At 40.6% G+C, this 12,229-nt stretch overlaps 1 protein-coding gene across 2 annotated transcripts in view; it reads right to left on the bottom strand.

Annotated features, from left to right (window-relative positions):
* Nucleotides 1–4,826: 4,826 nt before the first annotated feature.
* Nucleotides 4,827–12,229, bottom strand: part of dgkd (diacylglycerol kinase delta) — a 36,082-nt gene continuing 28,679 nt past the window's right edge. For both annotated transcript variants that reach the window (XM_030152638.1, XM_030152639.1), the window contains 9 exons: nucleotides 11,452–11,586; nucleotides 11,205–11,371; nucleotides 10,437–10,548; nucleotides 9,963–10,055; nucleotides 9,730–9,849; nucleotides 9,514–9,631; nucleotides 8,474–8,604; nucleotides 8,141–8,240; nucleotides 4,827–6,699 (listed from right to left, as the gene is read on the bottom strand). In XM_030152638.1, the coding sequence (XP_030008498.1) occupies nucleotides 8,151–8,240; nucleotides 8,474–8,604; nucleotides 9,514–9,631; nucleotides 9,730–9,849; nucleotides 9,963–10,055; nucleotides 10,437–10,548; nucleotides 11,205–11,371; nucleotides 11,452–11,586 (966 nt within the window). In that variant the 3' untranslated portion in view covers nucleotides 4,827–6,699; nucleotides 8,141–8,150. The remainder of the gene's footprint in view (nucleotides 6,700–8,140; nucleotides 8,241–8,473; nucleotides 8,605–9,513; nucleotides 9,632–9,729; nucleotides 9,850–9,962; nucleotides 10,056–10,436; nucleotides 10,549–11,204; nucleotides 11,372–11,451; nucleotides 11,587–12,229) is intronic.

Here is a 12,229-nt window from a genome sequence, read left to right as displayed (position 1 = left end):
TGGAGGCAGAAAAGCCAGGTGTAGATTACTGCACAAAGGGAGAACTGTATTTTCCTTGGTCAGGATATGTAGTCAGTCCAGCTGTGATTTACAAGGCTGACAATTAATACTGAACAAACAAGAACTCAAACTATGAATTATGAAAGAGCTGCAGCATCTGAAACTGACCACAATGAACATTTGACAGATAAACAGAACCACAGTGCTGCAGTTTCAGACTCAGTTTGTCACGTCTTTTATGGATTGGGATAGTCTCTCTCTCAACTCACAATGTATTTTTACCTCCGCCAAGGAGGTTATGTTTTTGCCAGGGTTTGTTTGTTTGTTTGTCTGTCCGTTAGTGTGCAACATAACTCAAAAAGTTATGGACAGATTTGGATGAAATTTTCAGGGTTTGTTGGAAATGGGATGAGGAAGAAATGATTAAATTTTGGTGGTGATCGGGGGTGGGGGGGCCCACGGGGGGGGCCACTGATCAGCCTTGGCGGAGGTCTGCGCTCTCCGAGTGCTTCTAGTTTATTAGTAATGTTTTGGGTTTTTTTTTTAATCAATTAGAAATTTCAGGCGACCCCATTTGAATTTGAATTCCAGATGTTGTATTCAGCTTGTCTTTTTCTACCTGTTGTGTTTATTATTTTTGTCTTGTTGTTTTCTTCTTGTGTTTTGGTCTTTTTTCAGTATTTCTGAGTCTAAATCATTCAAACACTTTCTGACTCATCTAATGTTGATTCAAGTAAAAACCTCAGATCAGCAGTTGTTTGTGGAGACATGACTTTATTGTCACAGATACTGGAGTTTCTCTGTACACAACACAATGTATTTACACTGGCAGCCCAGCAGGGGGCGTATGTACAAACAGAGGTATGACCATATTAATGCATAAATTATCCAATAAATACACAGGATGGATATGAGCAGAAACAGACGGACCTGTTCAAAATGCCCTTGAGCAAGGCACTCGGTCACTGATATGTCCACGTGTAGCGTCGGACACTGAATACAGCAGGACCAACACCAGCAAACGACACGTTCACGCTGTTTACAGACGCTTTGGAACGCCACCGCCGCTGAGACGTAACCACGGCAACGGACTGAAGAGAAACCGCTCGCCAGCCCCAAGACGACGCCATTTTAGGACATGAAACATCAACTATGAACGGTTTAATGAGTCTGAAGGACACCGAGGTTTAACAATATTTTAAAAATTCGTCAAAAATTTAAAAAAAATCGAAATTTTTCAAAATTACAAACTTTGTTGACATTGTCCCAAGGAAGATACAAAGAAAATTTGAAATGAATCCGACCAGTAGTTTTGGAAGAGAGTGCTGAAATTTAAAGATTGGTGACCTTGCGTTTGACCCTTCAAGGTCACTCAAGGTCAAAGGTCATGGACCCAAATCAAAGTCCATATGTGACTTCCAATCAGTGATCAATAACTATATTAATATCTGTAACCATTTGCATGTTATAAACCATCAAAAATTTGGACCATTAGAAGGAAATGCAAATTTTAAATATTTCTAAAAACTGGTCAAAAATCTAAATTTCTCAATAGACACTGTTCTATTAGTGTAGGCCCATCAGCTGGAATATTATGAGAGAAAATTCTGATTTTATGAGGAAATAATACATATCGGGAAAAAGTTGTTAATATTATAAGAAAAAGTTGAATTTATCACAAGTTATGAGAATCAGGTAAAATATTAAGAAAAAACAATCTTAAAAGTTGTAATATTTCAAGAAAAAAGTCATAATATTATAAGAATAAAATCGATAAAAAACATCATCTGATGAAGTTCGATGACGATACAACATGAGGTTTTTCTGAAGCTGGTTTTGTCTAAATATTCCGTCTTGGTTCTCATGCGTCCGTCAGTGTTTCCTTCAGACTCCATCGTTGAGTTGATTTTGTTTTTTCCTCCTCTCGTTCTTCATCGACCCTCAGAACAAAAAAGAAGGGGCGGTTTCATGTCCAGGTGGTTTCGTGTCTGTTCAGTCTGAAACGACTGTCAACGGCGTGAACACGATCTGTTCCTAGGTCTTTGAACACGACTGAAGGCAGGTCGTCGTTTTACTGCCGCTCCGACTCACGGTTAAGGCTTCGACTCTTTAAGGTTTGGTTTCTGTTTTTACCTGTTGGTTCAAGACCAAAATAAATCATGTAAACATTAAGTGACTGAATCCAACCTTTGTCCTGTGGCTTGGCTTCTGTTCCTTCAGCTTTGAGTCCGATAGTTTTATTATTTTTTTTATAGACGTCATAAATAAACTCCACGACAGCGTCAAACTCATTTCAGTTTAGGTTCCACATTCAGCCCGATATGATCTAAAGTGGATCAGAAGCAGGAAAATAATATACAAAGAATCTCAAATCCAAACTTTTCTCTCTGTTTTTGAGTGAAAAAAGAAAATGACATGATGAAAATATTTACATCTACAAAGTATACTTTAAAAAACGTGAATAACACGAACCTGAAATTTCTTAAGAAAAATAAGTGCAATTTTAACAATATTCTGCCTCAGTTTATCACTTATACATGTACATTTAAATTTATAGATCACATTGGATCTAGAAATGAACAAAACATTTAGTAACAGGCAGAATATTGGTACAATTACACTTATTTTTCTTTCATGTTCATTTTTATTCAGGTTAGTCACATTTTTTGTGAAAGGACAGTTTCTAAATGTGAATATTTTCATGTAATTTGGCTTTTTTTTTTTTTTTTTTTTTACACTAAAAGAAAATACTTGTAGTTGTCATTATTTCTAGGTTATTATGACAGTATTTTACTGGTCTGATCCACTTTAGATTAAACAGGGCTTCATCTGGCCCTTAAAGGTGGGGTAAGAGATGTTTTCCTGGAGCATTTTTTACTATATTACTTAAAATCCCCTTCACACCCCGATTACAACCAATTAATTAAACGCTCTAACACAAAAAAAAAAAGTTTTAGTCACCTGTGGAACAGACAGGACTGAAAAAACACCGTCCAATCATTTTATCCAACCCATTGAAATGATTGAATGGTGATATGTCTATCAAACTCAACTGTCATTTGTCCCTCCCCCCTCCCCCCTGTGCAAGTACAATCCGGTACGCTGGAGGCGTGGCTTCGGGGGGGGGGGGGGGGGTCTGAGGAAAGGGGTTTGGACTTTTGAATTATGTATTTGCTTGAACCGTTTTTTCAGGATCTCCTACCCCACCTTTAAAGTGTGATTTTTGCATTTTTTTTCTATTCATCCCACGGGTTGGATTGGACTCTCTAGCTGTAGGTTTTAGCCCATAGGTCGTATGTTTGACACCCCTGCTCCAAGATGAGTTTCAGATTTAATTCATGTTACACATTTTGAACAGCAGAGTAGATAACCTTCGCTTCATAAAACACTAAAATACGCTGCCCGGCCAAAAAAAAAAAAAAAAAAAATTCTCACATGCCATATTTGACTCCACCCCCTTTGGTTCTGATGACAGCAGACGTTCACCGTCACGTTTTTTCCCACATAATGCTTATGTGGTATCACAATAACGTTCATGATATTCTTTCCATCCATAGTTGCATTAATTTTTGATCACTGATGGGGAATCGGACCGCTGCATCAGGTCTGCATCACATCTAAAATTAGTCTGGACTTTATGGAGGAGAATCTATGTGTGAAAATGACGTCTCATTCTCCCTGAACCATTCTGTCACCTGATCATCTTTTAGGCTACGTTCAGACTGCAGGTAAACGTGGACCAAATCTGATTTTTGTGCCCCTATGTGACCTGTATCCGATCTGTTAATAGACGCTTTTCCATTAACCCTCAAATTGCGCGAATATAACTAGCGCATAAAAATTTGCCTAATGGAAAAATGACAATTTCGCCAAAACTCTCATTTTTCCATTAAAAGTTTTTGCACTGGCAAGAGGTGGTTTTTCAGGCGCAGTGCAATTGGTATAGCACACAAAACTGCAACGGAAAGAACTTTTTCCACAACTAGAGTCATGTGAATAAAAAAAAACAACAAAAAAACAACGGATGTTACAACAAGAGAGGAAGAGTTTTAAAAGACACATGTCGCGGTATGTGTGGACACACCAGGAAACCAAATCATTTTCAATTTAGTACGAGATAGAGGGGTAATATATAATAATAATGAATATATCTGTAAACACCATATTTACATTCATCACCATGTTTATGGAATGACTTCTTGTGTCATCTCGTGATAATAAACAAATCATCACAGTTGTGATTTAATGGAAAAACTGACATTATGCATTTCTGTTTTTTCGACATTTAGTAAATATCGGTAAAGTTTTGCGTAGATGTCCAATGGAAAAGTGACTAATGACAGTTTGAAACAGCACTAATCTGACCCAGGCCACTTTTATGTGTGGTCCAAAATCTGATACGTATCTTCTATTTGGCAATGCAACTTCAGTCTGAACGGCCAGGTCACATTTATCCGACCTTCATGTCATTGCAATGCGACAAACGTCACAATTCTGCAATGAGACGAGATGCCTCCACATTTCCTTCTGTAAACATAGTATGTGTCTGTGTGGTCATGTGTTACGTCAGGACCTCTTTAGTGCATGTGGGTCACTTCAGGGTCACAATCAGTTCAAACTCAAAACTGATAGAAGTCGCATTTAATGTGGAATATGACGGAGCACACAGAAAAATCAGATTTTGCCAAAAAATCCAAATTGTGCATGAAGACCTGCTGTGTGAACGCAGCCATAGACATGTTCCAGCTGAAACATTCTGAACCTCTGCAGGACTGACCCATGGAAGGATCGGAGCTATTAGCTTAGTTAAATCCAGGCAGTTCCTATTTTTGGCCAGGCTGTTTAACTTAAACTGTACCAAAGTGCAACTTTTTTTTGGGGCCGGGCAGTGAATATAAAAACTGAGGTGTTTCTGTTGCTTTGGTCGTGATCTAATGAAATTCAACTGGAAACAAAAAAAACTCACAGATTGATTTGACCGATATAAAGCAGCTGAAAACCGAACAGAAACCACTAAACCTCTGACTCCACAACGTCCGAGTTCAAGTTAAGGCTGGAAACCTTCACTGGACGTCGTCAACAGGATTCAAATACGTCTGATACAAATAGAATGAGTTCACTATCGCTAACATCTGAAAACTGAAAGAATTCAATGTCAAGTCTACGAAAACGAACAGAAAACGTTCGTTGGTCCCTAAATGCGACGGTCCACGCCTCCGGTTCCGACAGAAGCTCGGTCGCTGTTACACGACTCAATTTCTGCCGTTTCATTCATTTCCTGTTTTCAACAACTGAACTGAAGGTCAAAGTTCAAAGAGGAAATAAATACGTTCGAGTACAAAACTAAACAAGTTCTTCGGTTTCTGATCCAGTCGAAAAGGAAGAAAACCAGACATGCTCAGACTATGTCACAAAGTCACAGTGATCCATGTTAAAGGGTTCTGCTGAGTCCTGGTCCAGCAGGTCCGGGACCAGACAAGGCTGTGATTGGTCAGCTGTTAAAGGTTTGGTGGCAGTAGATCATAGGGAGCTGAATCTGATTGGTCCTCAGCGGAGTCCAGGGTCCTGATCCATCGGAGTCAGAAACAGGTCAGGCCTGGATCGGATCTGGTCCGAAACAGACCGGACTCTGCTGGTACTGGTCAGCGTTCTCCAGGTGTGATGAGATGAATCAACACTGAAAACAAATCTCTGTCTTAACAAACTGTCCAAACCTTCAATCTGAAGAACCGACGCTAGTAACTGAGATAAAAACACCAAAGGGGGAGTGTTCATCAGCGTTCGTCAGACCTCCTCCAACAAGAGGTTTTGAAGTTTCTCAGACTGTATTAGTCCGTTTGTGGAGGCTCGTCTGGGATCGTGGAGCTCCTCTTTTCAGTTTCTCAGATTAACGTGTTTCGTGGAGGTTTATGTGGGATCATCAATATGTTTCAACCCAGATTAAAACAGCACTGGGGGCTTGTCTGGGATCCACCAGAAGCCCTGAGGGTCTCTCAGCCGGTATTAGGTTCAGTGGTTTGTCGGGTTAAAATTAGCCTACTTGGTGATCTGCATTTCACCAAATAAATGCTAATTCAACTTCTAATTCAAATTATTACTATTAATAATAATAACTATTCAAAAGTTTTTATATTTCTGTTTTTAATTTGTATATTTATTCTTCTGTAAATAATACTGTCATTGTTCCTGTTCCGCACTGAGCCATTGCATCGGAATTTCATTTTGATGCAAATCTTAATGACAAATAAAGTCTGTCTGTGTCTGATTCAAAGGTGCCGCTCAGCTCAGGTGAACTGGAACGCTTCTAAACCAGGATGATGACGAAGCCCACATACATGTACTTCTGTTAATTTGTGAAGCTTCTGTTAGAGACGACCCTTCAGACGATCAGCTGATAGGAAAACAGTCGTTACTGGAGATTTGTTTCAGTGGATAAAGACTCTGGTTCTGGTTCAGGTTCAGGTAGACCACTGTCAGTCTTTTTGGCTCTGAATCTTCACCCTCCTGCCCTCCTGTGTCCAGGATACTGATTGGTCGGCAGGTGGGATGACAAGGCACTAGCGGATCCTCTGATTGGTTGGTCTGGGATTGTTTCATCTGTTTTACGTGGACCTGGTCCCGGGCTGGAGGTCAGAGGTCAGGTCCGCGGGATGAGGTGGTCCATAGCAGCAGAGGTAGGAGGAGATCAGGCAGCGGTTGCTAGGCGACAGGAGGCGGATAGCGTTAGAATAGTTAATGGGAACAGAGTAAAACTGACAGATCAATTACATCAGTTCAATTTTTCTGCTGGTTTTAGATCCTTTTCCACTGAAGGAACTTTTAACCTCAGCATGTTTCCACTAAAATTACCTTTGACTCTAAACTTTCCCTGATTAAAGTTGCTGGTAGGGGGCGGGACTTTTCAGATTCCCTGGAAATCTTGGGGGCGTGGCTGTGTGTTGAAGAACACTGATTGGTGGAACACACTTCCATGTTTAATCCAGTGCTGTCTGTGAACGAGTTTATTCCATTTGTATGAGATTCATTTCATTTGTGTTTTGATCATTTGGAAAATGGAGCAAAAGAAGAGAAGTGCATTTAGCAGATACGTTCAGAACAGCCTGGACCTCGTCGAGCGGATTTAGAAAAAACAAATTCAATTTTAAAAGAAATTCAGTGAAATTTCACGTCAGTGAGTGGAGACGACTGAGTCTCATTTGAATAAATCTGAGGTAGAAACTCAAAACACACAGATGATCTTTTACCAGGTAAATAAGTTCCTGGGAATCTGGTGGAGAAGGAGCTCATGAAACTAAAGCGAAAACTCATTCATTCATTCTAGTCTTAAAAAAGGCAACATTTTGTGACTGTTTCACCTGATTTTTTATTTGTTCATGTGACTTTATAAATGGTTGGATATTGTTTTGATCTGTTTTTGTGCTTGTTGACCAGGTCATAACTTTAAATCAGAGTTGGTTGTTTGTCAGTTGACGTCCCTGTTTAAATAAAGGTAAAAAAAAAAGTGACTGCATGTTCAGTGTATGAACTGAAGGTGAAATATATTTTACTTTAGATATGGAAGTTGTAGGATGAATTGTTTTAGTATTAAGTAGTTATTGTTTTAACATAGGATTCTTTTGTTTAATCTGTTTTACTTCAGTAATGTTAATAGTGAGTTCTTTGTGACCAGGATTTATGTCGTACTCTGTTGTAGTTTCAGTATGTTATCACTAGGTTAAGCTTGTTCAGATAGGAACCATCTGTCTGCACAAGAGTTAAGTAGGTTCTGTTCCTCTCCTAGATACACATCTGAACACACACATTCACACACACAGTGTTTTCAAATATAGGTGATAAGGGTAAATGTATTGTTGGCATAAATTTACTTAGAGTTAAGGCCCCACATCTGTTTGATCTTTTTAGAGAACACTAAGTTAAAGACCAACCCATTTGTACAGGCGAGCCCGCCCACACAATCAATAAATGTACATTTTATGTAATGTTCAGGACTCATTGTCTTTGAGTCCTCAGCGCTGAGTGTCCACCTTATTTGTAATCTGAATACATTTTGTTAACTTTGAGACCGATCTGAATCCAGACTCGTCCTTAGAGCTTCCACTAAAAAAACACGTTAACAAAGATGTGGTTTACGTGTTTGTACCTGGTGGACGTCAGGCCTCACTGGCACTGCTGTTCCGGTTCAGTTCTCTGATTCCCTGGAGAATCCGCTTCATGTGACCCACTTTGGTCACGCCCAGATCCTGAACACAAACAGAACCATGAACTACACTTACCATCCGTTCGTTAACTCTGATCTATTGACCAGTGAGGCGCCTGGATGGACCGTATCCACACGGCGTCCTCCTTCCTCACTTCAAACCACTCAGACTCAGCGGTGTTCTATTATTGCGCTGATGACGGAGGAGAACGTCAGCCGTGTGACTAGGGTCCTTTAACGATGGGTTATTGATCGCTTATCAGTGAGTCGTGGTACCTTCAGGTCCCTCCTCTCCAGGTGGATGAGCTCAGCTCCGCGGACGTCGTGTCCGATGAAGATGTCCTTGTACTCAGTGAGACACAGGAAGTCCAGCCACGCCCCCACCTCCTCCGTCCCCCACTGGTGAACTGAGACGGACAGGAAGTGGTTCAGAAGATGCCTCGCCACAATAAAACCACAAACAGCCAGACCAACCATATGAACCAACTGCATCTAAATCCGATTATTAAAAAAATTCTGATATTAATTCAACCTATAAAGACCCAGCGCTACTTTTGTGGTAGTTCCAAAATACATTTTTCTCTCTTTTTAATCTTTCTTAAGTGATTTATCCCCATTTATTGTAATATTATCCTCTGTATTTTGTATTTTTTAGTGTAAACTATGTATTTTCTTATATTTAATTCACTGATCATGTAGATGTTCATTAAAGCTCAGAGCAAATTCAAAGGTTATTAGATCGAAACAGAGAAAACAGTCCAATCTGTCATTAACTGAAAATAAACCCAGTGTATCCATCCACTGTCACTGATCCAACTCCATGGGTTTTACTGGTGAATCAATGTTGTAGAAGATGATGGTGTTTCCATAGTAACTACGGAGTCTCTGAACATCCAAATATGGTGTTATCTGATGACCATGAAAAGATGAATAACTGTATTTTACACCAATTATTTACATGTATTGATAGGATTAGTGGATCAACAGATATTAAACAGTTTAGATCAGTAGATGTTTTTGGTTGATGGTGGACCTTTGGGTGTTTAAGGGTTAAAAAACATTCCACATATTCAAACATTTTAAGCCTGTGAGTCCACATTCTGGGTGAAAAACCTAAAATACAGCATTTATTACAAGGATTAAACCACATGTAACCTGTGTTTCAGTTTTGTAGAAGCCGGTTTCATTCTGTTTGAAGCTGAGTGATGTTTTTCTGCTCAGTGTTCCGAGAAACAAAGACGACAGAGAAAAGATACTGAAAACCCAGAGGGATGAGAGAGCATCAGGATGAATGGAGAGAGCGAGCATCTGTTTACCTGGCAGAGACAGAGTCGAACACGTCTCTTTGTTTTTGTTGTTTTTGTCTTTTTTGAACTTCGGGACGAGACGGAACTTTGCACTTCGACTGCGCTTGGAGAAGTCGGTCAGAGGACCCTGGAGACGTGGACGGACAGACAGGTGATTATTTTGTTGCTGAGGTCAAACCGGACAGAGGCAGTTTAACTGTCTGGGGTCGACGCCCGGGTCTTTACCTCGTGCTCCGACGGGTCGACGACGGCGCTGATCCAGGACACGTCGGACATCCGTCGGAGCTGCTGAGCCACTGAACTCAGAGCTGCGTTTAACTGGTCCTGCTGAGGAGGATCCAGCTGCTGCACAGACACAAAGACAAGACCGGCATCAGGACCCGGACCGGCAGGACCAGAACAGACCTCCCAGACCCCCCTAGACCAGACCCCCATGACAACAACCACAGCACATTTACCATCGACATGTTTCCAGCCAGAAGCAGCTCGGTCTCACTGAGAAGAGCTTTGACGTTACTGACCATCTGGATGACCACGCTGCAGCTCAGTGCCTGGACAGACAGACAGACAAACAAACAAACAAACAGATGAACAAACAAACAAATAGATGAACAAACAAAGAGATGAACAAACAAACAAACAAATGAACAGATGAACAAATAAATGAATAGATTAATGAACAAATAAACGCACAGATGAACAAACAAACAAACAGATGAATGAATGAACAAACAAATGAACAAACAAACAAACCAACCAACAGACAGACATGGAAACAGACAGACAGGAGTAAAGAGTCGTTAGAGGACCATCAGGTGTATTTGAACATAAACATGTAAACATAAACATATAAACATCTGGTTGTTGTGATCATGAAGCCGTCACATATGAGACTGATGCAACAGTCAGAGTGTGAAGCAGAGTCCTCGTACCCCTGAGTTCTTTGAGTTGGCGTAGACCACGTCCATGGCCTTGGAGCTGGCGTTTACGGCGTGGGCCAGTTCCTGTTCCATACTGTGGTGGGACTGAGCGATTTCACGGATACTGGGACAAAAAACAGAAGACACATGACCATCTGTTCAGTCTGAGGCCGAAACTACAGACACTTGAAAAAGAACAGGACAAATGTATTTAAGAGGGAACGGCAGAACAACAGTGAAGAGGACGAGTGTTTGAATGACGGGGGTTAAATTATGGAAGAGTCGAACACATGAACATGAACCAGTTTAAAGGAACAAATCAAATACAAGTTTAAATAAATATAAGGATAAGGAAAGGCAGTTTAATCCAGGACAGAAATGGAAGTGTTTAAAGAAAACAAAGAACATCTGTTCTGTTCTTTAATTAAACACATTCATCTGAGTTGTGTGTGATGGGAACACGTACGTTTATACTTCTGCTCCTTTACAAACAGAAGAAAAGAAAATGTAAATGTTCCATAGAAGGACTGGGAATGTTGAACAAATTTGAAATAAATAAATCATAAATTAATGATTTAAACAAATATAAATAAATAAAAAGTAAACAAACAAAATATATAGATAGATAAATAATTAAGAAATATATAAATAATGAAAAATAAAAAATTAATTAATTAATGTGTTAAATTATGTTAATGACAAACAGTGCGATTATTCTGGATAAAACTGTGACATAATCCACCAGATCCAGTCCAGACCCAGTCCAGACCTGGTCCTCACCTGCAGATCAGAGCTCCTGCTGCCTGACCAAACTCGCTGATGAGCGACGCCTCGTCCTCAGACACGATCTCCGGCTGCAAGCTGAGGGGCGGCTGTGGCGGCGGCGGCGTTCGGGGAAACTCACATTTCTGTTTGTCCTCCCAGGACTTCAACGTGCTCTCGAACGCCTGAAACCAACGGACACGGTTAACGTCTCAGAACCCGGTCACGCCCCGGCCCCTTGATCCGCATCGGCTGCAGTACTGACCCGGTCCCTGGTCAGGGTCTGGGTCCGGTTCTTGTGGATGATCTTGATGTAACCGGGCGGTTGGACCCACGCCTCCCCGTCCACCTGAACCGGGACGCCTTCGTCTCCCAGGATGGTGATCTTCACGGTCCGACACTGAGGAAGAGACCCGGTTGGTCAGAGTCTGATCATGTGACCAGTTACCGCAGAACCGGACTAGAACCGGACTGAGGAAACTAGGAAAGACTGATGCTGTGGATTCTAGAAACGTGGAGCTGAACTTCATCAGATTTACTTTTATGTCTAACCAATAACACCTGGACTCTACTGGTTCTACTGGTTAAAAACCTTTAACAAACCGCGCACTGGTCAGACTGATGTGAGAATGCAGACGCAGGATCTGGATCTGGATCGGACGGAGTCACTAGTCGCTTTCCCGTTGGACAAAACTTCACCAATATTTACTAAATGTTGAAAAAACATTAGTGTGTAATGTTGGTTTTTCCATTAAATCACAAATGCGATGATTTGTTTATTTAGTATCGCAACAGGACACAAGAAGTCATTCCATAAACATGGTGATGAACATAAATATGGTGTTGATTTACAGATATATTATTATTATATATTACTCCTCTATCCCGTACTAAATTAAAAATTGATTCAGTTTCCTGGTGTGTCCACATATACCGCACCATGTTTCTTTCTGAACTCTTCTTCTTCTCTTGTTATAACATCCGTCAACATCCGTTTTGTTTTTTTTTCCACATGACTCTAGTTGCAGAAAAAGGTCTTTCCA

Source organism: Sphaeramia orbicularis, chromosome 13, assembly GCF_902148855.1.
Source record: "Sphaeramia orbicularis chromosome 13, fSphaOr1.1, whole genome shotgun sequence".
NCBI classification, from domain to species: domain Eukaryota; kingdom Metazoa; phylum Chordata; class Actinopteri; order Kurtiformes; family Apogonidae; genus Sphaeramia; species Sphaeramia orbicularis.
Note: the sequence above shows the minus strand (reverse complement) of the source record. Positions and strands in the feature narration are given on the sequence as shown.